The sequence below is a fragment of the Gopherus evgoodei genome, chromosome 7 (assembly GCF_007399415.2).
Source record: "Gopherus evgoodei ecotype Sinaloan lineage chromosome 7, rGopEvg1_v1.p, whole genome shotgun sequence".
Classification (NCBI taxonomy): Eukaryota; Metazoa; Chordata; order Testudines; family Testudinidae; genus Gopherus; species Gopherus evgoodei.
In genome coordinates, this window is record NC_044328.1 from 107381603 (window position 1) to 107409141 (window position 27539).

Consider the following 27539-nt stretch of genomic DNA (forward strand, 5'->3'; position numbering starts at 1 on the left):
GTTGGGAAAATGATACGGCAGGACACAGATTGTCCAACAAGCCTATGTGCCAACTTTTAGTTTTCCCAGGGGGTGCTCCCCTCCCCTCCACTCTGAGGCCCCGCCCCCCTCCACCCCTCCGCCAATTCCCTGCACTTGCTCCACCTCTTCCTGCCCATGCTCCACTCTTGAGGTCCCACCCTCACTCTACCTCTTCCTGCCCCTGCTCCACTCCCTCCCCAAGATCCTCACCTGCTCACTGCCCCAAAGCCCTTCCCAAGCCACTGATCAGCTGTTTGGCAGTGTCGCTGAAGAGCTGTTTGGCAGTGCCCCCGATTAGCTGATTGGGCGTGGCACCAAACAGCTGTGGCTGGTAGGTTCTGAACATCCACTGCTTTTTTCCATTGGTGCTCCAGCCTTGGAGCACCCCATAGAATCGACACCTCTGCCAACACGTTCTTGAAATGTGTTGGAGACATTTTTTTAATGTCAGAAAGTGGAAAGCGACTAGGGGAGAGGCTTTTCTAGATTTGATTGTGACAAATAGGGAATAACTGGTTGAGAATTTGAAAGTGCAAGGCAGCTTTGGTGAAAGTGATCTTGAAATGGTAGAGTTCATAATTCTAAGGAATAGTGGAAGGGAAAACAGCACAATAAAGTTAACAGATTTCAAGAAGGCAGACTTTAGCAAACGTTGGGAGTTGGTAGGTTAGATCCCATGGGAAGCAAGTCTAAAGGGAAAAACAGTTCAAGAGAGTTGGCAGTTTTTCAAAGATACATTATTAAGGGCACAAGACCAAACTATCCCACCGCGTAGAAAGATAGAAAGTATGGCAAGAGACCACCCTGGCTTACCCAGGAGATTTTCAATGATCTGAAACTCAAAAAAGAGTCATACAAAAAGTGGAAACTAGGTCAAATTATAAAGGATAAATATAAACAAATAACACAAGCATGTAGGGACAAAATTAGAAAGGCCAAGACACAAAACTAGATTAAACTAGCTAGAGACATAAAAGGTAACAACATTCTACAACTACATTAGAAGCAAGAGGAAAACCAAGGACAGGGTAGGTCCGTGACTCAATGAGGGGGGAAAACAAATGTGGAAATGGCAGAAGTGATAAATGATCTTTTTATTTAGTTTTTCACCAAAAAGTTTAGTAGCAATTGGACGTCTAACATAGTGACTGCCAGTGGAAATGAGGTAGGATCAGTGGCTAAAATAGGGAACGAACAAGTTAAAAATTACCTAGATAAGTTAGATGTCTTTGTCACCAGGGCCTAGTGAAATACATCCTAAAATACTCAGCTGACTGAGGAGATAGCTGAGCCATTAGCAATTCTCTTCAAAAAGTCATGGAAGACAGGTGAGATTAAGAGGACTGGAAAGGGAGAAATATAGTACCAATCTATCAAAAGGGAAATAAGGACAACCCAGGGAATTACAGACCAATCATCTTAACTTCAGCACCTGAAAAGATAATGAAGCAAATAATTAACCAATCAATTTGCAAACATCTAGAAGATAACAAGGTGATAAGTAACAGTCACCATGGATTTGTCAAGAACAAATTACATTGAACCAACTTAATAGCTTTCTTTGAGAGAATAACAAGCCTTGTGGATAGAGGGAAGCAGTAGATCTTGACTTTAGTAAGGCTTTTGATACTGTCTCACATGACCTTCTCATAAATAAACTAGGGAAATGCAACCTAGTTGGAGCTACTATGGGTGCATGACTAGTTGGAAAACCATTCCCAGAGAATAGTTATCAGTGGTTCACAGTCATGCTGGAAGGACATAACGAATGGGGTCCCGCAGGGATCAGTTCTGGATCCAGTTCTGTTCAATATCTGCATCAATGATTTAGATAATGGCATAAAGAGTACACTTACAAAGTTTACAGATGATACCAAGATGGAATGGGGTTGCAAGTGCTCTGGAGATAGGATTAAAATTCAAAATGATCTGTACAAACTGGGGAAATGATCTGAAGTAAATAGGATAAAATTCAGTAAGGACAAATGCAAAGTACTCTACTTAGGAAGGAACAAACAGTTGCACACATACAACATGGGATATGACTGCTTAGGAGGGAGTACTGTGGAAAGGGATCTGGGGGTCACAGTGGATCACAAGCTAAATATGAGTCAACAGTGTAACACTGTTGCAAAAAAAACAATAATCATTCTGGGATGTATAAGCAGGAATGTAGTAAGCAAGACATGAGAAGTAATTCTTCCGCTCTACTCCATGCTGATTAGACTTCAACTGGAATATTGTATCCAGTTCTGGGCATCACATTTCAGGAAAGATGTGGACAAACTGGAGAAAGTCCAGAGAAGAGCAACAAAAATGATTAAAGATCTAGAAAACATGACCTGTGAGGGAAGATTGAAAACATTGGGTTTGTTTAGTCTGGAGAAGAGAAGACTGAGAGGGGACATGATAACAGTTTTCAAGTACATAAAAGGTTGTTACAAGGAGGAAGGAGAAAAATTGTTCTTCTTAACCTTTGAGGATAGGACAAGAAGCAATGGGCTTAAATTGCACAAGGGTGGTTTAGGTTAGACATTAGGAAAATCTTCCTATCTGTCAAAATAGTTAATCGCTGGAATAAATTTCCTAGGGAGGTTTTGGAATCTCCATCACTGGAGATTTTTAAGCGCAGATTAGACAAACACCTGTTAGGGATGGTCTAATACTTAGTCCTGCCACGTGTGCAGGGGACTGGACTAGATGACATCTCAAGTCCCTTCCAGTCCTAAGATTCTAAGAAGATATTAACTCACCCGCCTTGTCCATCTTCAGCACCTGATATTTATAGATCTGACAAAAAGAGGATGAGATTGAAGCCAGATATTAGAAGTGAACCATGATGAATCATTTCTCTTTTTTGCATGAATTTATAAAAGCGAAGGACTAAATAGCAGTGGACTGGCCTGGTACAGAGCAAGCTTTTCCTACCCTCAGCACAATCCTGATGTGTATCACCTCTGATTATTCCTCTGCTAGACCCCAGCTCAGCCAGTGCACCTGAGGCCAGACCTGCAGCACTCCTGCTATGCCAGTCTTGTAACCCACATTCAGTTCTGTGGCTGCCCCTTTACCCTGACCTGCAGCCCCCCAGCTAGCCCAGTCCAGGGCTACCCATGAAGTGTTTAGCAATGCATCCCTGACAAATTTTCACGTACAGGTTGAGTGAGGATTTGAGCTTCAGAGGAGCCCAAACTGAAACTCAGTTCTGAACTCAAATCACAGGAACTGGCTCTAAAGCCAGCCCCAGCCTGGAGTGCAGAGGGCTTGTCACAGAGATGAGTTTGCTGGGCCAACTTGGATCAAGAGTTTTGGTTTGGTCCCCTGGCAAATTGGACCCTGACCTCCAGCTGAGGTGGGGCTGGTGCCCTGGCCCCCAGGGCTTGTTATTCCACAGGAGCAGGGGTGAGTTCCTGCTTAGCATAATTGGGAATGGGGGGTACAGCACCAGAGTGTCCTTGCCTAGGGCAGGGGAACCAGCCTGGGGCCACCGAATTCCTGGCAGGGAGGTGGTCCAAGAGGCTGGTATACGCCGGGGTCCACTATCTGGCATCACATCTTCTCTCTGTCCTCCTGGGCTAGGGGCTGAGCTGGGCTGCAGCTGCCGGCCTGGCTGCGAGGGGGCATTGCTGCCCCTGGTGGTGGCGCTTGGCAGCTAGCAGTCCAGAGGGCAGAGGTGCATGGCACAGAGATCTGTGGGCGACACACGTGAGCCCCGTGGGTAGGGTACATGGGTCTGTGCTCGGCGGGCTGAGCACTTGGGAGCCAGGCATGCTCCTGCTCCAGCCCTAATCCTGTGTGTTTGGGCAAGGCTCTGCAGCAGGGCCAGAGAGGGGTGGAAATGTAGGTGGGCCCCAACTTATGGTGAAAGGGCAATGATCTGTCTGTGGATGTCTTAGAGACCGAACAACTCCTGCACGAGGTGGTGCATCTTGGTCGGGAGGGAAATGGGATGGGCACAGGGAAGGGACATATTCTGGGCGGCATTGCTGTTTCTGGAGAAGGCTTGGAAGTGTCTATTCCAGGGTAAATCTCTGCTCTGTTCCTGGATGGCAGCTTGGGCAGCCTCCTCCTCAGTACAAACCCGCTCAGACCCCCTGGTACATACTCAGGTGGCTAGCCCGAACTGCTGCCCACGCTACCCTTGGGCAGGCTAGCTCAGAGCTGTGTCTGTCTCCCTAAGCTTGGGAAGCACTCCCAGGTGCAGTGTAGACATGCCCTTGGGTATGTTCCACTTGAGCTGCAAGGGTGTGATCCCCTGCTTGTGTAGACATACCCATGCTAGTTCTGCTCAAGCTGGTGCCTAAAATCAGAAGTGTTGCCACAGCAGCATGAGCAGCAGGAGGGACTAGCTGCTCTGAGTACGTACCTAGTGTCCTTGCTGGGCATGCACTCAGGGTGGCTAGCCCCTCCCATCATGGGCACTGCCAGGATCACATTTTATTTTTAGCAAGCTAGCATCTTTCTGACATACCCTCTGGCTAGTCTATAGGTGGCTATGCCCCTGCTCTGCATCTCTCGCTGCTTCAGTTTCTCCTTCTATAAAGTGGAATGTGTGATTTGACAGTGATTGTTTGCAGAGTATTTTCAGGTGTGAAAGTGCCAGTAATAATCACAGCATCCTTCCTTCACCTACGCTATTCACACTACATGAGAGTGGGGTGGCCAAAGATTTGACCCCCCCCATACCTGACACTCCTCTTCCCCTCTCAGGCACTCCCCAACACACACATATTAGCAGTCTGACACACACACATACAGCCCATGAGCCCCTACACCTATCCTCTCCAAATCTGAGCGGTGTTGCAACCTGGTGCACAGCATTGCCACACAACTCTCGTTTGGCCCAGCCAAAAAGTGGTCCCACCACGCTCCCTTGCTCACTCCTCAGCTCTGCAGCTTATTGTGATCCCCTGACACAATCAGAACTCTATTTGGTCCCCTCTACCTAGCAAAAATGAACTTTGGCCTGATTCTACAGTTGGATCCCTCCTAGCTTTAACTGAAGTGGGGCTCTTTGCACGCACAATACTATGCAGATAAAATTGCAGGATTGAGGCCAGTTTTTTAACTGTATTATATATATAATGCCGTTTCCAACAGCAACATCCCAGGCAATGTCTGTCTAGAGCTCTTCCCACTGCATAAATGGCAGTTCCCGGAGCTCTAGTCTATACAGTGAGTTAAAAGGATATTGTCTACATAAACCCCACACTTCTTGCTGTAAGTTTTTACCTACCATTGTTCTAGTCCCTGTAAAATATTGTTTGTGGCTAGTACTGTGACTAAAAAGATTACAGAAAAATCATTTCTTTGTTTGTTTTTTTTTCCAGTTTGGATCTTTCACAAAGCAACAGGGGAAGGAAAAACATCTTTAAACACTCCAGAAAAATGTGCTTTTAAAACTACAAAAATTTGTCAGGGACACTCAGGGATAGGTATCTGAATCAACTTTACCTTTTTGTTTTGTTTTGAAACTGACTAGATCTCAAGTTGATGATGTCCCTTTAACAATATCCTTGTGTGATTTCAGCCGGAATTTTCAGGATACAGAAAAAAGTACTGTGTATGAAATCCTGAACAATCACACTCCTCGCCTGCCACTCCTATGGATTTCTCATGAAAATCAGTGACTGAACCATACCAAAAAAACCACATGATGTTTTGATTGGCAAAGACTCGACAACTGGATTTGCTGGCTCGCTGAAAACTGGGCTGTGAAAATGCTGAAACTCAGAGACTGGAGTTTTCAGCAGCTTTTCAAGAATCTTGTCTTCCTGTTGATTTTCAGTGAGTTACCAAACAAACTGCCATTGGTTGACCAAGTTGTACCTACATTCTCATTGGTGCATATTTCAAAACCTCAGAAGGCTTTAATATAGGCTAAAAGCAAGGAGGTGTTTATTGCCAACTGGTACTGACAGATCTCAAAGGCTGCTTAGATTATTGCAATATAACATTGTACATACAGTAAACTATTAAAGTCTTAAGTGGACTAGATTAGCAGCTCAGAGAGCAACACACTTACTAGTATAGCCAATATCACACAATGAAAAAATATTTCAAAGTGCCATTCACAAGTAGCAAACCAATAGCAACACTTCCAATGATGACTTAGGTGTAGGACTGGGCCCAGTTTTAAAATCTTTATCACCACTGATCCAGTATATTGTGCTACTGTTTAGTGTGTCCTCCTTACCGAGACTGTTCAAAGAACAAAACATTATGCAATGAGCCATGGGTATTTCTGGTGTAACTTCACTGCAGTCAGTGAGCTTACAGCAGGGACAAATTTGATCCCGGTATGTTTAATATTTGTGAACTTTAACACAGTCTTCTAGTTTTTGAGCCATCTCTCCTAAAAGGGTAAAGGGCACAGATACCCTGGAGTACAGTAAGATTTTGGTTCTTTAATATTTTGGATGGGGTAGTACTTAGTCCAATTTCATCACCAACAGGATTATTTGTTGCCAACAGGAAAAAAAATGAGGCCCAGGATGATGCTAAATCCATCAGTTCATTTTTTTCCTCACCATATCACAGCACCTGTGCCCCAGCACCCAGGATTATTAATCACATGCCACAATTAAGAGATGTTATCACTTAGATGGGAGATTTCCAAGGATAGACTAGGGGTATTGTGAAGTAATATGGGTAACACAGTAGGCGGTGCTTTTCCATCTCTGTAAGAAACTAATGCCCTAGCCTGGTGTGAGGGACCGCTGTGTTGCTAGATTGGTCATCCCCTATTCAAATACGATATGAAAGAGAAGCCAGGCCACTTATTCTCTACATCCTCTCTCTCTCTCTCACAGGGGTGTTGGGAGAATCAATGAGCTAATGCTTGTACTGACTTTTGAAGCTTAAAAATGTCAAGCTCTCATGTCACTTTGCACCAAAATATGGGTGTTAACTATAGAGAAGCTACATGAATACAGGAACTGCCATGCTCAATCACACCCATGGCCCATCTAATCCAGGAATCTGTCTCTGACAATAGGCAGCATCAGAGTCTTCAGAGGAAGTTGCAAGAAACTCCATCATAGGCAGATGAGGGGTTTCTGACCCCAGCAAGGTCTCAACCTAATCCCTAATAGTCTGACTGAAGTCCTGAAAGAAGAGGTTTTATCTGCCTGCTACTACTTTATTAGCATTAACTGTTATAACTCTGAGTATCCAAGGGTCTAATCCTGGCTGCCACTCACCTCCTGTGTTACGTTGGGCAAGTTGCTGCATCTCTTCAAAACTGATTCTGTAAAATAAGGGATCCGACCTACCGCAGAAACGCATTGTGAGAATTTGTTTATGCAGCTGTAAAATGTTACTTATCTCAAAATGCTAAGGAGCAGTTGTATTATTATGCATCCTAATCATACTCCATCTCAGGTAATTACTATGGGCTGATCAAAATTCCCCCTGCAGTTTCATCTGGATACAGGATTCTTATTCACTTCCTGTCCAATACCTTTGTAGCACTCTTGTATGACTGTTAAACAAGTGCCTTATTCTACCCTAGGATTGCCTTTATTTCAACAGCATGTGTACCTACTGGCTCTTCTGTGGTGTTGTCAAGTATAGTTACTGCAAACAGTTTGAAAGCCTTGGCTAAAAGGTGTCAGAAAAAGGCAGAGTATTAGCATCTTCGCTACGTTGTCATCAGTGTTGGGGTTTTTGGACAAGATATTTCTTACGCATTGAATTGTTTTTACAAAATCCAACTCCTATTTTGAATGAAACAGGAGTTTAAAAACAATGAACTGACATCATTCCAGGACAGGTGGGAAATCCAGAGTGATCCAGGCTATGCACACACCTGGAGATGAGAGGGACAGAGCACTCAATATTCAGCATTTAAGGGATAGTGATGCCTTGCCACTGGGCATTTGTCTGGCCAAAGAAAGGCCAGTCAGGGGATCAAGGAGGATTAGGATGTGACACCCACAACAATGTGATAGCTTCTTGTCCCCAATTCTGATGTGTGGACTCTGAAGTCGTTTGCTAAACTTTGGCACTCTTCTGGCTGCATGCAGGATTTATAATTCTGGCAACGGGCCACTTGTAGCACACAGGCTTCTGAAAGACTCCCTCGTGACAGCAGGGTACATCTGCTGTCTCTAGTCCATGAATAAAATTGGAATTTTTGCTATGGTAACATGAAAGAGATTTATTCTCAGGGATTAATCCTGCTTCCATTCAAGTCCCTTGGGGGGAGACTTGGGTCCTAGGATCACTCAGAAGTACAGTCAAAACCCCCTTATTAAGCAAATATCACTCAGAGAGGGCAGCACTGATGATGCAGGCCTGCACCTGGCCTTTCTGTAATGCTTTGTCACCAGACATCTGATTTTCAAAGCTCTTTTAACAAGCAACTAACCACCCACTCAGTGCATTATTATCAGCACATCTGCTGGGACTCTTTTCTTTGCTCCTTGGCTTTATTTCATAAATATTAATCCAAACCAGATGATTTGAAGGTGACTCCCATGGTGATGATGTATGTCCATCATTGTTGATGAAGACCTCGACATCTCATTCATTCGATGACTGGCCTGTGTGTGTCCGAAGATGATTGATCAGTCCGATTCGGGCGTGGAACGTCTTGTCATACGTCGGGCAGACATGTGATGGCACTGTCAATGATGTGCAGGCAGCTCTGGACTTGCGCAGCTCACTCCCATGGTACAAGAAAGAAAGAGGGAGAAGCATGGCAGGGTCTGGTCAGGGATAGTAGGGCTGAGAAATGTGCAACTATGCAAACATGCTCTAGCAATTATCTGATGCACTATTCGACAAGTGACCTATAATATTTTTTATTTTTAAAAACCAGCCTCTCTCTTCCTGTGCAAGTGCAGTATGTAAACTACTCACAGACACAGTGAGTAAATGCGGGTGGGGGGAGGCATTTTCTGATGCCCTGCACCTTGTGTATTAATTTACATCTGTGCAAGAGATTGCAATGCCAGAAGGGTTTCAGGTGTACAGGTGTAAATGACTACACAAAGTGCAGGACAACGGTGAATTGGGCCTACAGGGCCAAACTGATCCTGGATGCAAGATCCCTGAAAACAACACAGTCACACTAAGAATGAATTAGGCCCATATTGGCAAGATTTAAATATTTTAAATTTGCATCGGAGGCAGCATTAATACTAATATTAAAGTGTGACTTGGTGATTTAAATTAGAGATGGGCCAAAGGCCTGGATCTGAACAATAGAGTCAGATCTGAGTTGCACCTTGAAGCTATGGTATGTAACATCCGATTCTGAACACATCAGACTTCGGGGGAGTTCAAATTTGGATTCAGAATTTGAATCTCCAAGTTCAATAGATGAGGAGCCTGGTGGCACCTTAAAGACTAACAGATTTATTTGGGCAAGAAGTGGGTTTTTTACCTACGAAAGCTTATGCCCAAATAAATCTGTTAGTTTTTAAAGTGCCACCAGACTCCTCATTGTTTCTGTGGTACAGACTAACACCACTACCCTTCTGATACAAATTCAGTAGATAGGTTTTAGAGTGGTAGCCATGTTAGTCTGTTTCAGCAAAAAGAACGAGGAGCACTAGTGGCACTTTAGAGACTAGCAAATTGATTTGAGCATAAGCTTTTGTGGGCTGTTTTAGCCCATGAAAACTTATGCTCAAATAAATTTGTTAGTCTCTAAATTGCCACAAGTACTCCTCGTTCAAATTCAGTAGAGTAGATCTGGGGTTTGGATTTTGCCCATTCAAGACAGAGAACTTTGGCTCTGGAACCAAAGATTAAAGATGGGGTTTTATTTGGGCCCATCCACCTCTAATATACACAGAAATGTTCATTTGCTTTTGTGGCAGTGAAGGTCCTATGCTGGAAGGATTAATTATTTCTGGGAAGCCAGATGGGATAGTGACTGGAGCTGGGTGTGTGAAGAGTCACTGAAGCCACAGTTAAGAGCGGATTTATTTCTGTTGAAATGGAGGCAAAAAACAAAGATTCGAGCTGAGGGCCAGAAAGGTGAAACGAGAATCTTGAGCAGATTAACTTTCCGAGGAAAATAAACTGCACACATACAATACCACCATAAATCAGCCACAACTCCTGAGAACATCAGCCAGGCTGACAGGTCTTAAATTAGACCCAGCAGCAACTTTGTTTTGGATCCCATACATCACATTTCCACACCCCATGATTTGCCTGCTCTGTTCTCGCTCTCTCAAAACAGGAAAAATGTTCCCATTTACAAAATTACTGCTCTCGGATGGCTCTGGAGAACAGGGGCATGGTAAGCACAACTCATCTGAACTGTTTAGGGAACCTTGTGTATTTCCTTATCTTGCCTGCTCCAAGAGCACAGGAGGGGAGCCTTAGACTGCACACGAGACCAACCCAAATTATGTCACATTTTTGTTGCTGGTATTGTCCAGAAACGTCACCACAGACACAGTGAGGGAGGTGCAGTCTGTCCAGGCTGCCTGTCTGAGGCACATTGGCAGGACTGGGTGAGGGAAGCTGGCCCATCCTATACTTGTTCTGGTGTTCAATGTATTCAGTATCCAAAGCTGTTAATCTTACAAGTTTCAACAGCACTAATATCAAAATAAAGTAAAAATACTGAGGTAGCATGTTTGGCAAGAAGGGAGGAGGCAGAGAATTAAAAAAGGCTCTCCCTCCTATTCTGTACTAGAAAAGGCCTCATCTGGAATCCTGGATCTGATCTAATCTCCCCCAAACTTTGGGAGAGTTTGCCTTTAGATCCAAACGTTGCAGTTTAGGACTATCTTTTAGCTAACACCCTTCTCATATTTTGCAGTCTCAGCTCAGACAAATTAGGATTTATTATTTGTATTATGGTAGCACGTATGGGCCCCGTTGTGTTTGTGCTGTACAAATAGTATAAAAAGATGATTGTTGCTCCAAAGAAATTGCAGTCTAAGGCCTCAATCCTGCAATCACAGTAAAAAATGCCAAATTCTAGCCATTTCCTATTTTAGGTGCTTATTATATAAGGTGCCAGTCACCCCAGTGCACTATCATCTGTTAAAGCAGTAAAACTTTTACTGTTAGAACTTCTCTTTGCCTGGGTTAGGTCAGTTGTGGTTACTATGTCTTTGGCTGTCTTGGATGCTTCAAACTTCAGCTTTATTTCACCATTAATTAAGTTATTGGCTTCTTTTTTAAGCACTAGGTGATTTTACTCCCTTTAAAGAACATCGTATTTTGATTCAGTTTAAACTTTCCTTTGTTACTCTCCTTCTCTCGGATAAACAAAACGTCAGATGCCAAACAACAAGGCAACCCTCAACATATACAGCTCATGAATTCAGAATGGAAGAGACAATGAAATGAGCACTAGAACTCCATGTAAAGAGCATCATAATCATATCCACACCCAACAACTAAAATCCCTACTCAGGGCCCTCAAAACACACCTTCAACACCCCTCTCCATTCCCTGCCCTCCCTGACAGCCATAGGACACAACACCTGATTTCCTGCACCAGCTCCAAAACACATCTTCCCTGACTCCTGGAAAACACAGCAGCCCATTTCCCCCTTCAGTCCCAAAACACAATGCTTATGGCTTCTTGGCTGGTTTAGGGTCAAATCTCTGTGGACCGTTTCCAGCCAAAATCTGGCAAAGGCCCTTGAGTTGTCTTGGCTCTCCAGCTGGGCTCATCAGTCTGTGATAAGGTACTCTATTTTAGCTTTTGTCACCTTATTACAAGGCCTGCATTATTTGGTGCTTTTCATAAAGCCCCAGCTCCTGGAATCCTACATGAGAATCTCAGTTGTCTTTTTGTTCTTGTTCTTCCAAGTTTCTAGCTTCCATGATCATAGAGAAAAAAACTTGAAAATATGACCCAGTGGCATCCAAAATAGCTCAGAAAGAAAAAAATATATTTTAAAAATCTCATTATTTTAAAGCCAATCTTATTATTTTGGGGCCCAACTAATTAACAAGAAGCTAAGGGTTACTGATATTGACAGCAGCATTATCATTTCTTATGAGTTGATCATGCTTCTTATGATATTTGGTGGCTTTCTTAAAGCCCCAGCTCTTGGAGTCATGATGACAGACTCGTCTTTCAATTTAAAAAAAATCTTCTAGCCCTCATGGTTGAAAAGCTTGACCCCAATGCACCCTAAAGGGGGCTCAGAAACTAGATGGTAAAGGGGGCAATACCCACATCTATTGTTTGAATGAACTCTCATGATACTGGAGCCTGTTCTGTGGTTTCTGAGGGTTGGCCTCACTATAAACTTCATAGCCAGGCTCTGCCTAGATCTACCCAGGTTCCAGGAGGAAGCTATGAAGAACAGACTCAGTATCCATCCCTGGCACAATATATGGACAATCTCTACTCTCTGCAATGAGGTCTGAGCTCTCACTAACTTAGGATTTTTCTGGTCCTACAGGAGTATTGACATGCTCAGCGCCCTCCTTAGCCATAGGATTTTCAGTTAGGCATCCGCGTAGCCCCCTTGGTCGTAGAGACTGACGGGGTCCTTGCGGTTATGCGCGCCGCCATCTTGTGCCCCGGTCCTTGGTGGGCGCCGCCATCTTGTCCCTCCCTCGGCCTGGGCGCTGCCATCTTGCGCCCTCCCCGATGGATGAGGGCCCCCGCCGCTAACTGTGTGAGTCCATCCGGTTTCATCCGCTGCCTGGCCGGCCATGGAGGGCCTCGCCTGCCGCCTGCTTCTCTGCCTGGGCTGCGCCCTGGCGGCGCCGGAGCTGCTCAATGAGGAGGTGAAGCGGACGGTGGATCTCAGCACCCACCTGGCCAAGGTGACGGCCGAGCTGAGCCTGGCCAACCCGGCGGGGGGCTCCGGGGGCGCGAGCTCCTTCCTGCTGGCGCTGGACCCCGGCCTGGAGAGCCGCCTGGCCTACCTGGGGGTGCAGGTGAGTGCGCTCCCCGGCCCGCGTGGCAGCTGCGCCCGCTCCTCCGCAGGGGCCCGTCCCCGTCCCCCCAGTGACCTCGGCCTGGCCCGTTCTGCGGCGCGGCCTCCGCGTGGCGGGACCCCTGCTGCCCCTGTGGCGGGGGGCGGCCCCAACCCCTGCACGGGCCTCCCTCGTGTGTGAGCGGTGCGGTGCTGGGGAACCCGGAGGTCGCTCATTGCAGGCACGGACACCTCCACCTCCACCTCCGGGGCGTGCAAGCGGCCTTGCGGGCCGCCCTGCCAAGCTGGGGCAGCGCCTGGGCAGAGCTGGCTGCCCGGGCAGCCCCAGCCACGTGCTGCTTTCTTTCCCCTCTGGTGGCCGTGGGTTTTTCTCCTGCCTTTGATTCTGGGCTGATGGTGCAGTGACAGCCACTTCCCTGCCTGGCAGAGGCTGACACGTAAGCATAAGTGCCTCCGCCGTTGCAGTGCAACCACTAACCACACCGTGGGGGGAGATGGAGAAATCCAAGAGGTATCTTAGTAAAAACCTCCCCATTGTGTTCCCTAAGGCATAATGCTCGCTGCTGCAGGCCATTTGCTGAGATCTAGCCAGCTTCTTAAACATTATTATTTCTTGGTACTTTCTAGATGCCTTTAGTAGTAGGGACCCCACCTGCTCTTATAGTGTAAATTTAAGTTTTTATTTTTGGTGTGGGCAAAGGGTGGTTTTGTTATGCCATGGGTAGGTGGGTTAGTGATTTGACAGTTAACATTCATATCCTTGCAGTTATTTAGATTCAGCTTGGTGTGGCTTGAAGTTTAGAAGGAGATCCATAGAAATGGGAGAGTGAAAGATGTAAATACAAGCTGGGCCCTGAGTCTGAATGGGCAACTCTCAGATGGCTGCCTGACTCTTTCATCCACTAATAACTTTCTTCAAGCACTTGAACGACTTACAGTATTTAGTGGTGAGTGATTCTAAAAAGCATCTGTTAGTTCAAGGAGCTGGGAGATAGGATTTTTGGGCTTTGATTCCAGCTTTGCAACTGACTTACTGTATCACCCTGGGCAAAGTCACTTCACCACTCTGCCTCATTTTCCCCTACCACAAAGGATAAATAATGCTGCCCTACCGCAGAGCTTGAGATGTAAGTCTTAAGCCTTTGAAATTTCCTGGTGTATCCTATAAAAGGGCAACATATTAGAATAATAGCCTAATGCTTGAAAAATACAGTTGGGATTTAAAGTAGTAGTAGAGATTATAAATAGAACTCCACTGAAACACAAAGGATCAAGTTCTGCTTTGATCTAAATTTTGCTTTCAGGTTCTTGAGCTGTACACACGTAAACAGCGACTGCTTCTGCGCATAGAGCTTAACACGCTTTAGGCACCACTGCAGTACGAAGAATAAATCATTATCCTATGCCAGCATAAATCTGGATCAACTTCAGAAGGGTTACTCCAGGCTTATGCTGGTGTAGCAGAGCAGACGTTGGTCCACATTGTGTTAATGTGGTCGCGAAACAAAGGCTTTTGCATGCGTATTCTGTGTGCTGCTTTTGATAGCACTCAAGTGGCTTGGTGGTAGGGTACAGAGACTTTCACTTCTAGGTCCCCTGTTCAAAGCCAGCTCAGTTTGGTAGTGACTGAGAGTTGTTGCCATCAGATGTCTGTAAAGTTCCTAGCATGCTGCTGGTGCTCTAAAAATAATTAGGCTACTAAAAGGCCATTATTATGACTGTGAAACAAGGAGGCTGGGTAACCTGGCTTACAGTGTCTCAAAAGGGAATGAGACATGGAGAATGATGCAAATCTGTGTTTCATTTACCACCTCTAAATGTGGTCTTTCCAGAGCAGTATGTTGGGACAGGATCCAGAGATGCATGGGGAAAGCTTTCGTCTTTCAGGCTGCATTTGTCCTATGGATGCTTAGCAGACCTGAGTCTCCAATTCTAGGGCTATCAATCCAGCACTCTTTTCCTCAAGAAGTTTGAGAGAGTAGCTGTGCAGGTGCTGCTTTCTGATAACAGTGAGACGGTTGTGCCAGTCTTTGCGTTTTTCATTTGGTGGCCACTCTCCTAGGAGCTCCAGTGAGAGAAGCTCGGTAAAAGGACCTGCTGGAGGAGTAGGGTCAGCTATTGACAGACTCAGTTCCATGCCTTTGCTAGCTTGGGAATCAGCCTAGGACACTGGCAAAAACTTCAACAGGAGCCTCCAGTTTCTAGGATACAGACCACAGTTTGTTGAGTTTGCCAGTACTAATGATTGTGATGCTAATAGATATTGGGTCTTTAATAAACAATTTGTTTTGTCAACTAGTATGCGTTGCGTGTCCTCCAATAAGAAATGAATAGGAATTGTGTAGTATTTGATCTGATAAATTCAGCTGCTTCACCTGGAAAGCCTCAAGGGTGACATGGTGATCAGGATGTAATGTTCTGTTTTTGGAACAGGTGAAAGGTGAGGAAGAGGAGGAGAACACCCTGGAGGTGCGGGAGACTAAGGTGAAAGGTAAAAGGTGAGTCTTACCTTGTAATGCCAAATAAAAAGGAGCAGTTCTGTTAGGGACTAGTATTTGTAACTTACTCATTCAAATGGGAGCTCCCCAGTCGAGTAACAGCAGAATCACGAGAGATGTTAGTCTAAGGAGCAAGTCCAGGACTTAAATATTTCATCTCACAGTCCCTACAACAATCTTGATGGTGGTTGGGTGTCCTTTATTCTTTCCGAGGCCCATCTTATGTTTCACACCACAGCCTGACCCATCTTACCTTTCACACTACAGCCTGTAGCACAATTTGGGAATACAGGTAACACATAATGGCAGAACCTCAGTTCCAGTGCCCACCGCAAGCTCCAGAAGCCCCTCTGCTTAAACTAAACAAAAAATCCCCTCTTCCTCTGGGAGGTCCTGCATGTAATTTTAGATCTCTGTGCTAGCTATTCAAACGAACCAGATAGCCTACAGTGTAGAACCTGATTCCCAGGTCAGCAAAAGTAGATGCCCTCAGTTTCCTGGGGAAATGAAGACGTGTGTCTGGCAGCTTCTTCCCCTAGAGACTGCTCCCTCTTTATAATTTCCTCTATTAGGGATGCAGTACAGGTGTCTTCCTCAGCTCCCCTGTGCTATGTAGGGAACTCCCCCTGGATCCTAACATCTTATGAAACTCTCCTGTCAGAACATCTGTTGCCACTTCCCTGTATTAGGGAAACTGGGATGGAGATGCATTAGGACCACATGGGCCCCTTAAGGGTCTGTACTGCCCATCACATAGAGTTACAAATCTGGTTTGGCTCTGTTTACGCTGCAATACTGAACTGTATTTTTGCTGCAGGGTGTTAGATTCTGCAGCTTAAAATGGGCCTGTAGCCCATAACCCAGAGATAGCGCACTCTTTCTAGCCAGAGGCTCCACATCTGCCACACTTGGGGAAGTATCACATATTTGCAGCATGCTTGGGAGAGCAGAAATTTGTAGTGCAAGGCTCTTTCAGAGGCTGTGCGTGTTAGCTATTAAATAAGGTGAGCTTTTTAAACTGGTTCAGCACTAGCTGCTGGTGATCTCAAGAGGTTGGTAGCTATGGAGTGAAACACTGAATTATCAAGGCAACACAGTGCCCACTTCATAGCTATGACTGGCTGATGGTGCCCCAACTAATCCAGGTGGAGGGCTGCATCACAAGTGAGTTAGAGACTGCTCCCTTCCTGCAACTGCCAAGGTCCATTCAGTGGGGCTGTTAGCTACTCTCCCTCCATTGTCTGGGCAGCAGCTCTTGTTAGGTGCTGTGAAGGTCTATTTCTTTGAAGGCTGCAAGAAAATTCTGCTGTGGATTAGGTGAAAAGTTGTTTTCTGTAGTCCCACACCTCCAAAATTCACTGTCTGCAGGATACCCCTGCTGGGTCCCTGGCCATCGACATCCTTATTAGTGTGACCAGATGTCCCGATTTTTGGGTCTTTTTCTTATATAGGCTCCTGTTACCCCTCACCCCCTAGTCCTGATTTTTCACATTTGCTGTCTGGTCACCCTAATCCTTATTCAGCTTCAGTCCAGTGGGAGAACAAGTAGTGCTGACTTGAGAGGTTACAGACTCCTAGGAACAGGAATTTAGGATGTTTATTTTCCTGTCAGATTATTGCCCAGGGTCCATTTTAGATTATTCTCTCCACCTGGAGAATAATGGAAAATCCACAGTGAAGTGCAGCTGTAGAGAAATGGTGAAAGGAACACACCAGTATCTCTATCCAAAAACATCACACAGATGGTATGTTGGCTTGATTCCTTTTGAGTATCCATTCAGGCCTGTGCCAAATGATATCCAATTATAGACTGCTCCGTCACCATTTATATGTAAATGTACCCACACAGTATAACAGAAATTTCCTCATGAGGAACAAGCACCAGGCTATTGGCAGAAATCTACTTCAGGCCTGATCCTGCAATGCCCTTTGTACAGCACTCCCAGTTTTGCAGGAGGGAGCTCTTTAAGAGCAAATAGAAAACTTCCAGGTTCCCCTTTGCACCAGTGTGTGTTGCAGGGGCTTAAGAGTGGAGATCTTGGTGTTTATAGCTTTCCTGCTGTTCTTCATTTCAGTGGCAAATTCTTCACTGTGAAGTTGCCATCGCCTCTGGCGCCAGGTGCCAAGATCCGTTTATCTATCGAAACAGTTTTCACCCATGTCCTGCAGCCGTACCCCACGCACATCACACAGGCAGAGAAACAGTTTGTGGTCTTTGAAGGGAATCATTATTTCTACTCACCCTACCCAACGAAGACCCAAACTACGCGTGTGAAACTGGCCTCCAGGAACATAGAGAACTACACCAAGCTGGGCAATCCAACCCGGTCAGAGGACATGATTGAATATGGGCCCTTCAAGGACATCCCACCATATAGCCAGGTAAACTCTTGTGGCTAGTGAAACCTTGTCTGAAAGGCTCTTGAAAATAAATTGTAGGCCGTTGTCCTGCAAAGTGCACCACATAAATATGTCAATTATGGCTCAAGAAGTTGAATGAGATATAGAGGCATTTGCCCCAAGTCACAGATTAGGATAGTGGCAAGTGTCTGAAAACTGGTGGCTTATGAGAATTAAGTTGGTATTTCTCAGTCCTGTTCCTAATGGGTAAGTGTCAGTATCACAGAGCCACCACAGTTGGCATTAATTGCCTCTGGACTTAGCCTCTCCGCTGAGACGGCCAGTGAGAAACCCTTGGAGAGAGGGGTCTCTCTCCAGGGCATGGATGTCATGGGGTGCTAGGGGGAAGAGTTTGAACTGCAGCTGCTTTTGCTATACCTGCTCTGAGTACACAGAGAGGACTTCATTCAGCAACACTAAATTCACTTCAAAAAAATTAAAAGGAAATAGTTGTAGTGACATGCTGAGGGGCAAACACCTGCTACTCTGAGTGTATAATATTTAAGGAAGCTCATGGGATAGTATGGAGAAGAGACTCTGTTGATATACAACCTAGTTACTTTGTACATATTGTCCTTAATATGCAGTATCCGCATTCTCACTGCAAGATTCAGAGTTTGATTTAGCACCACTTAAGTGTTAAGCCAATCACCTGAACATCTGGCTGTTTTTCCTGTCAAGTTTCACCCACCCATCACCAGTTGTTCCAGTGGGATTTATGTGAGGAACTCAGTTACTCTCATGATGGTGTGGGCTCAAAGGAATGGCACCTTGGAACAGATGGGTCAGATGGTCTTGTTTATCTTGGGGTGCTGATAGGAGATATCCCCCTGTCCAAGCTGTCTAATTGTTACTGGTCTGTATGAGATAACTCCTTTGCTCTGGGATCCTGCTTCTCTCTAGTCCAAAGCAGCCATCAGTTAGCTCAGAGAATCCTGCTACCTGCAGTCAGTTGTATTAATGGCAGGGAACATCTCAGTATCTAGGGGCTTCCTATCTGCCCATGTTAACTTCCCTTGTTGTGAGCAGTCACTTGTGAAACGTAGCAGATCCATTCAGCTGCTTTCACTCGAGCAGGTAAAACAGCCGGAACAGATGCTGACATTTTGCTAAAGTGCTTTAACTGATATCTCCAAAGTATTAGAGCTGAACTTCAGCTTAGGTGTGTTAGTTTTGAGCTGTGTGCATTTTACACCCTGTATTGTATGACCAGCTGTTATAAATCAAAAAAAGGAGTCCAGGGATGGCTGTCACTATGGGCTTGGCTACACTTGCAGGTGTGCAGCGCTGGGAGTTACAGCTGTGTAGGGAAAGCGCTGGAGTGTGGCCACACTGACAGCTACCAGTGCTGCAGTGTGGCCACATTTGCAGCATTTGCAGCGCTGTTGGGAGTGGTGCATTATGGGCAGCTATCCCAGAGTTCAAGTGGCTACAACGTGCTTTTCAAAAGAGGGGGGTGGGGTGGAGTGTGACAGGGAGCGTGGGAGAGAGAGAGAGAGTGGATTTTTGGAGCAGACACTGTGACAGCTCCCTGCCTTGCAAATTCCAGCCATTTCCCCCAGCCCTCTCTCAATCACTCTTAAATGCAAAAAGGCTTCAGACCAGAGAAGGAGCTTCTCTGAGGGACTCCCTCCCCCTTCCCCCCTTGTGCTATTTCTCTCCTCAGGCAAACACTAGCAGCTGTAGACATTCCCTGCCTGCCTCTGCTTGAGCAGACAAGTGCTGTGTTTGTTTTTTAGATAAGCACTCCACACCTGGCTGAGCTAACAAGAAGGGGATTTTTAAAATTCCCGGGGCATTTAAAGGGTGGGTCACCTGAGGCCAGGGAAGTAGAGTTCAAACTGATGAGCAGAGTGGCTGAGCAGGCATTCTGGGATACCTCCAAATAACTCTGGAGGCCAACAGCAGCGCTTTTGGTGGCCACACTTGACGAGCAGCGCTGCATGACCAGCGCTGCAATCGTTATACCCCAAGCAGACCAGGTGTACAGCCAGTGCTGCAGCCAGGGAGTTGCAGCATTGGATGTGCCTTGCAGGTGTGGACAGTTACTAAGCTGCAGCGCTGTAAACCCACCACCAGTGCTGCAACTCTCCAGTGTAGCCAAGCCCTATAATGGAATGATTCACTCTGGGATTTGATGGAGTAGGAATCCTTCCCTCCCTGACTCTCTCTGGGTTTGTTACTTCCTTGTCTGGGGTTTATCTTTTCTTTTCTTTCCTTCTCAGGACATCCTTAAGGTACACTATGAAAATAACAACCCATTCCTGACCATCACCAGTATGATACGGGTCATTGAAGTGTCTCACTGGGGAAATATTGCTGTAGAAGAGACTGTTGACTTAAAGCACACAGGAGCTGTGCTCAAAGGGCCTTTCTCCAGATATGACTACCAAAGGCAGCCAGACAGTGGAATATCTTCTGTCAAATCTTTTAAGGTTTGCATTTTGTGCCTTCTTTCTTACCACCTTCCTGTAGAAAATCCTATTGCCCTTTCTTTTGTCTCTTATTTGGCAACAGTGCACAAGGGATAAGGGAGAAACATAAAAAGCTTTCAAATATTTACAAGATGTCATTACCAAAGAGAAATTACTCAAGGTAGTACAGGAGGGTATAACTGGGGAGCGAGGGAGATGTCACACACTTTGTTGCTTCTGTAGTCTTATTGCATAAACCAAGTGTTCTGTGCATCCTACATTCTCCTCACAAGCTGCCTGTGTACTACCTGTCAGAGATCCAGTTGAACGTCCCTTCTTGGGCACACACCAAACTGCTGTGAAGGGATCCAAATTCTGAATTGCTATGTGCTTTACGCCTCCAGAGTCTGAACAGTCATTCACTGCCTCTAGCTTGGGGTCTCTAGGCACACTTTTGGGGTGCCAATCCTCTGTCTAGTACCCCTCCTGAGAGCTGTAAGCCTGTGGTCCAACTACCCTTCCCCCAGACTCTCCTGTAGCTTGAACATACCCTCCCCTAGAACTCCTGCCACATTCTGGGTTAATGCTTCAGGGACACACGATAGGTGTGTCACATAACATACACAGACTGCACAGAATTGTAAAATACCATTGCTCTTTACTTGATAGCACAAAAAATACACAAATGTATACACAAATAATAAACATTACATGCACTTCCTTGCCTCAGTTTCCTTGCCACTCTGGAGCATTCTTTGGGCTGAGGTCAAGGTCTTGTGCGGTGTCCAGGATCCTCTGCTGCAGCTTATGGCATAATTTCTGAACCCTGGAGCCCCTCTCTGGGATAGGCCAGCTTGCTTTCTCTGACCTTGGTTGATCAGACTGCTAAACTCGCCCATCCCTTCTTCACTTTGAGTCCTTCTAAACTCCTGGTTTGCCTTGTCTGCTCTCTCTGTGTTGTATAGGAATTTTCCACTCTCCAAACACCTTGTTGAGGTGTTGGAGAAAACTAGTTCTCCTAACCTTAGCCAACCCATTGTCCTTCAGATATTTCCATCTGAATAGGCAGCAACTGAAGGTCTAGTGACCAACCATTTTCTGGAGATGTGTTTTCAGCCCTGTCAGCAATGGCAGATTCCACATTTACATAGAGGCATTCAGTGATACAGCAGTTTTTATAGGAACAACTTCATATCCTCATCAACCAGAACTCAAATTGTACAGACAGATTCTCCAAATCATCACACCACCCTCCCACCTCCTATTTCAGGGACTCCCGGTAACCTCCCTCATGAAAGGGGTTCTCTGTGCCACCCTGCCACACCCCATTTTACCCCCCATGGCGGGGCTCCACCATCCTCCTCCTCCCATACTATTATTCCCATTGTTATGCTGGAACGTGTTAATGGTTGCCATCAACAGTTCTTTGATTTGTTGACAATTACAGAGCTGGTTGAAGCAGCTTGTTTTGCTGATTAGATGCTAGAAGCTGTGTCCCCCATTTCCCCTTCTGGTTTTCTGATTTTTTTTCACCAGAATCTGGGGGGTTCTGCCCATTGATGCCTAGAATATTCCCTGACATTTTGGAATTGATTGCATGCAGTGTTAAATTGTCACATGACATCAAGATTCAGAAATGTTACTCAGTTGAGTGTGTGAATTCACAAGCTCAGCCCACTAGGAGCAATGGGATGGAATGAAATGAGAATTTAGGCTGATCAGATAGGATGTGAAATAGAATCTTGAAGGAAGTGGTAGAGCATCACATCCAGGACATTGTGATAGGCATGTCCCTCATTGCTTGGGAAACTGGACTGGATAAAGTACCACTGACACTGTTCTGTAGGGAACAGTGTTACATTGACTTCAAGACCATAGACCGGAAGCTCCAATAGGGCTTTGTCATTTATAACTTCTTTGAATATGGGCAATAGCTTTTGCTGAGCACATTGTGGCTAATCACTTACATTGACACCATTTTGCCACATGCTGCCGCCAAGAAGTCATTTTGTTGCTTCTTGTGGAAAGTGGTGCTATTCCTGACTGAAGCTGAACCAAATATCATCAGTGGCTGCTTTGCCTATTCTAGCTGAAATTCTCTTTCTCTAGCAAATGAACTGAGTGCTGCTCTTTCTCCCATGCAGACTATTCTTCCTGCTGCGGCTCAGGATGTATATTACCGAGATGAAATTGGAAACATCTCTACCAGCCACCTTCTCATCTTGGATGACTCTGTGGAGATGGAGATCCGCCCCCGCTTCCCGCTCTTTGGGGGTTGGAAGACCCATTACATCATTGGCTACAACCTGCCTAGCTATGAATATCTCTATAACCTTGGTGGGTGTCACAGAATTGGAGTAGCAAAAGACCAGACTAACTATGTTAGAAATCGGACATTGGTACAGTATGGGGCCCTTGTAACCTTTTAGCGTTTATTGCTAGCTGTTACTTCTGTAACTAACAAGCCAGTCACCAGCTTGTGTGTGCCTCTTCCTGTATCCTTACACCTCTTGTTAAAAACTGCCATTTTCAGGGGAGCCAAATGATCCACTGCTGAGGAGTGCATACAGCCCCCGTCCTTCAGCATCCTGAGATTCACAGACATTGGGAAAACCTTCCCATGGAAGCCTGTTTTGTTTAACTACTTGGAATTTTTTCTGTCCTTTCTGCTTTCTCTCAGGTGACCAGTATGCCCTGAAGATGAGGTTCATTGACCATGTGTTTGATGAGCAAGTTGCAGACTCTCTGACCGTAAAGATAATCCTGCCAGAAGGTGCCAAGTAAGTGACGCTGCTCTTGTGCTGTTACTGCTGAAAATGCTTTACATGTGCATTGATGGCCAAGTCTCCTGTCTGCTCTTGGGGACAGAGCACCATGAAAACACAACGGTTGACATGAGCACAGAAGACACCTTGGAGCACAGTCTGTCACATATTATAATTGCTTCTTAAACTACAGTGAACTTGTTTTCAATGTGCAATTGAGTAGTGTGCATTGGGCCACAACTGGCCAATCAAATCTTAAACCATCCCATCTCAGACATGTTAGAATCATGTGGGAGTGTCTGTTTATTCCTGCAGGAATATTCACGTGGACAGCCCATATGAAATCAACCGAGCCACTGATGAGCTCCACTACACCTACCTGGACACATTTGGACGCCCGGTTATTGTAGCGCACAAGAACAACCTGGTAGAGCAGCACATCCAGGACATTGTGGTAGGCTTGGTCCCTTTGTTTGAATAACTTAAATGAGCAGCCATGCCTCTTCCACGCTCACCTTTGTAGTCAACAATATCTGGTCTGGGGCTGAGGCGTTCCTGGAAAATGACATGCAAATTGTGTGGCTTTGCTTTTCTGTTACTATGTGAAGTTCTCTGTGCTGGAAGATGTGTCTGTGTTACAGATTCTCACTGGGTTGCAGCCCTTAAGGAAAGCCAGTATAGCCAACGCACAGCCCAATTGGGGAAGCTTGTTGCTCAAGGGATAAAGAAAACCAGCAATGTGTCTGGGTTCTTGACTACACAGTTTGCACTATCTGAGCTGGATCCATTCTGTGTGCCATAACTATTCTTCCTTGATTTTTAGGAACATTCAGGTGCTTGAAGTTTCTCCCTTGACTGATGGTAAGTCATTGATCACATTCTCTGAATCCTGTTTTGCAGGTGCACTACACCTTCAACAAGATCCTAATGCTGCAGGAGCCGCTGTTGGTGGTTGGAGCCTTTTACATCTTGTTCTTCACAGTGATCTTCTATGTCAGGCTTGATTTCTCCATCACCAAGGTACTATATGGCAAGTTGCAGCCTTGTGACTGAGGAGGAAGTTTTATTCTCCTGGTGGTTGGAAATTGCCTGTAGAAATAGTTCCCCTCACTAAATGTTTTTTCCATTGGAATATTCCTATTTAGGAACTTACATGGTCCCTTATCACTATAGTGTCTGAGCACCTCGAGACCTGTTGGTTTTGTCTTGTGATGGATACTCCATCTTTAGCTTCCATGTAAAATATTCCAGCCCTGGGACAGCAAGCCCATCTGAATCTAACTGGTTTGTGATTCTCCTGTGGGAGTGTCTTCCTCCATGTTTTCCCTTGGTTTTTATTAACCCAGAGCTAGGCTGGTTGATTAGAGGCAGCTAGAGGCTTCTATGATCTGACCAAGCTAATTTTGGCATTCTTTTGACAGCTGTTGGTTTTAAATTGTAAAGCATAAGATCTGTGATGCTTTTGCATAGCATGTGTGGCAAAAAGGCATTGCCTCAATTTAATTTTTTGGTATGTGCTTGTCTGTGTACCTTATCACCCCTTATAGGATCCAGCTGCTGAAGCTAGGATGAAGGTGGCCTGCATAACAGAGCAAGTTCTCACCTTGGTGAACAAGAGACTGGGCCTGTACCGCCACTTCGATGAAGCGGTGAATAAGTACAAGCAGTCACGGGACATCTCCACTCTAAACAGTGGCAAGAAGACCTTGGAGACAGAGCATAAGGCCCTGACCAATGAAGTAGCCTCTCTGCAGTCCAAACTGAAGACAGAAGGCTCTGACATGTGTGATAAGGTAAGAGCTGTCTCTTGTCTTAGCTGTGCTCTGTTGCGAGCCTTATAAGCTACTCTGCCTCCATTCTAGATGTCTTCTGAAGCTTAGCTTAACTGCTGCCTCCTGTTCTCTCTTTCATCCACTCAAATTACTTGCTTCTTGTCAGAAAGATGTAGGGGATGGAGTTCATTGTTTTTTTTTTTGTTTTGCTTTTTTTGCTCTGCTGTAGTTTTACTCTTGCTTTTATTGCTCTACAAAATGTGTGGAGATAAAAAGTAGCTTGCCACTAGCACTCACTGTCTCCAAAAGATCCCCTACCAGCTGCATAGGCACATTATTAATGCAGTTGTAACATACAATCCTGCTTCTGTCTTATCATTACACTCCTAGTAATGGCAAATGGAATGAGAATGTGGATCTTCTAAGTTGAAAAATACTAACAGATTGTGTATTATCAAACTATCCAGGCCAATAACACAAGTTATTTTGGGGTCCTGGGCTATTTCTGGGTTTGTTGCCAGAATCCACATGGGAAGCTGTTGCTTCATATTATATGGCTTCTTTGGAATAACGAGAACAGCACTTACAGGTGTTCAGCTACTCCAGTTGCTGTCTTGACTGACTATGTCTGGGACTCTGACTTTTTGCATAGAAAGTACCTCATCTCATTGCTTCACTGGTTTCATTGTAAAATGAAACCAAGAGTGTTGAAAACATTTACTTGTTAATCTTTTATTTTTGTGCACATGTGAGTTTCACACTGGTGGAAGATGCTGCCTTCACAGCCCAGTAGACTGAATTCCTTTCTCTGCAACAACATGGCAGCACAAGCACACACACTACCATTCCCAACCTTTATGCCTCAGCTCTGACCTGAAGCAGCTACCCATCTTGAGGTGTGGGGAGATCAGTTTTTCTGCTGTGGGTATGATCCCATTGTGAACTGGATTGAGATCCACCAAACTCACTTCACCCTAGCAACCACAATAATTACCGGAAAACTACTACTTTTGGCCAGCTCGGTCCTGAATTGGATTTGTGGTGACCTAGCTTTGAAAGTCTCTAACTTGTCATTAAACATCACTGAAAGTAAGAATTACACCTATCTCAATTCTAGTATCTGGCTTCTGAGGATCTATTTAAATCTGCTCTGCCCATTTAGCCTCTGTCCCCCACCCCAAGGAACCCTCCAAATGCCATGTTCACTTATAGCCATGCCAGTGGGAGAGGGTGTTCTATATCCTGTGCTGTGCCTTCCTTGGTCCCAGCTCTACCAGCTTTTCTGCTTAGCCATGTCATTGGGCTATTTGTGTTCAGTCCTCTTTAATATTCATTTATTCTGAACTCCCACAAGGTAAGCGAGATTCAGAAGCTCGACAGTCAAGTCAAGGAGCTGGTTCTGAAATCGTCTGTTGAGGCAGAGCGGTTGGTGGCTGGCAAGCTTAAGAAGGACACGTACATTGAGAATGAAAAGCTGCATTCCAACAAGCGCCAGGAGCTGGTCACCAAAATTGACAACATCCTCGATGCACTATAACTTCAGTTAAAGTGGTGGGAGGGGGGAAGAAACGTGAGTTGAGATTAAAGGCTGTTGAGTAGACATGCTCTGAGCCAAACCAGTGATGCTCTTTGGTCAGCAAAATCGGGGAAGGGAGAAAATTTGAAATGGAAAATGCCTGCAAATAACTTCTTTTGCCGTAGTCTTTTTTAGGGCTTGTTTGCCTATCAGCATCTGCCGTGGAAGGGACCATGGTATAACAAGGTTTGGATTTAGTTGTAACAGGGTTCCTTCCACACAGGCAAGGCAAGACAGGTTATAAAGCAGTCTCCACTCTGTATTTTGCGGTGTAAGAGGGCCCTTACTGTCCCTGTACAACTAGCCAGACAGCCTGGGTGCAGACATGCTCATGGCAGCTCTGAACGTTGGGACCAGAGAGAATAAAGGCATCTTTGTTCTTCTGAAGGCTTTAAAATAAATCCATTCCCCCTTGAATGTATACTTTTATATTTTGGGGAATAAGGAACTTGAGCAAAGGAGTTTTGTACTGATTTTTGTCACAAAAAATGAGGTTTTTCAAACTGGCAATGTTCTGAGCCTGTTTAAAAAAAAGTAGTGGCTGGAGCCCAGTGCAGCTGAGAGGGTTTCATCCCCTGAAAGCCTGTGCTTGTTCCTGTTGGTTTTTTTTGGTTTTAATATGTAAGCAAGACCCAATTGAAATAAACAAGGGAGGATGGATGTTCAGCGCTTTCTCTCTATTTCTGAAGGACCTTGCTGACTCCTGCAGTAACCTAGGGGACTGTCAAGCTAATATACAGATTGTTTTTTCTTATGCAGCCTTTTCTTGTGCCCCATGCCTCAGGACGCTAGAGTGACTCAGTTATTGAATGAGGTAGGCTCAAGAGAAAGAGCCTTTGTGTGGAGGAGAGGTTAACGGGCAGGAGAGGAAAGATTAATAAGACTGGGATTTTTCAGCTTGGAAAATAAATATCTAAGGGGGATATTATTGAGGTCTATAAAATCATGATGGGTGTGAAGAAAGTAAATAAGGAAGTGTTATTTAATCCTCATAACACAAGAAGTAGGGGTCACCAAATGAAATTAATAGGCAGCAGGTTTAAAACAAACAAACAAAAGGAAGTATTTCTTCACACAACACACAGTCAGCCTGTGGAACTCTTTGCCAGAGGATATTGTGAAGGCCAAGATTATAACAGTTCAAAAAAGAGCTAGATAAATTCATGGAGGACAGGTCCATCACTGGCTATTAACCAAGATGGGCAGGGTTTATGTCCC

At 45.2% G+C, this 27539-nt stretch overlaps 1 protein-coding gene across 1 annotated transcript; it reads left to right on the top strand.

The window, feature by feature from the left end:
- The first annotated feature begins 12575 nt into the window (after positions 1-12575).
- RPN1 (ribophorin I) lies at positions 12576-26987 on the top strand. Its single transcript, XM_030569733.1, has 10 exons — positions 12576-12897; positions 15330-15394; positions 17470-17776; positions 20020-20229; positions 22353-22545; positions 22889-22988; positions 23289-23427; positions 23874-23993; positions 24521-24766; positions 26100-26987. Exons 1-10 carry the CDS (start codon positions 12670-12672, stop codon positions 26280-26282), a joined length of 1791 nt encoding a protein of 596 aa, XP_030425593.1. The 5' UTR covers positions 12576-12669; the 3' UTR covers positions 26283-26987.
- The last annotated feature ends 552 nt before the right edge of the window (positions 26988-27539 follow it).

Coding starts and splice junctions, on each gene's coding strand:
- RPN1 (XM_030569733.1), top strand. CDS start 12,670: ATGGAGGGCCTCGCCTGCCGCCTGCTTCTCTGCCTGGGCTGCGCCCTG. Junction 17,777..20,019: donor ACATCCCACCATATAGCCAG/GTAAACTCTTGT, acceptor TTTCCTTCTCAG/GACATCCTTAAGGTACACTA. Junction 23,428..23,873: donor AGCACATCCAGGACATTGTG/GTAGGCTTGGTC, acceptor CCTGTTTTGCAG/GTGCACTACACCTTCAACAA.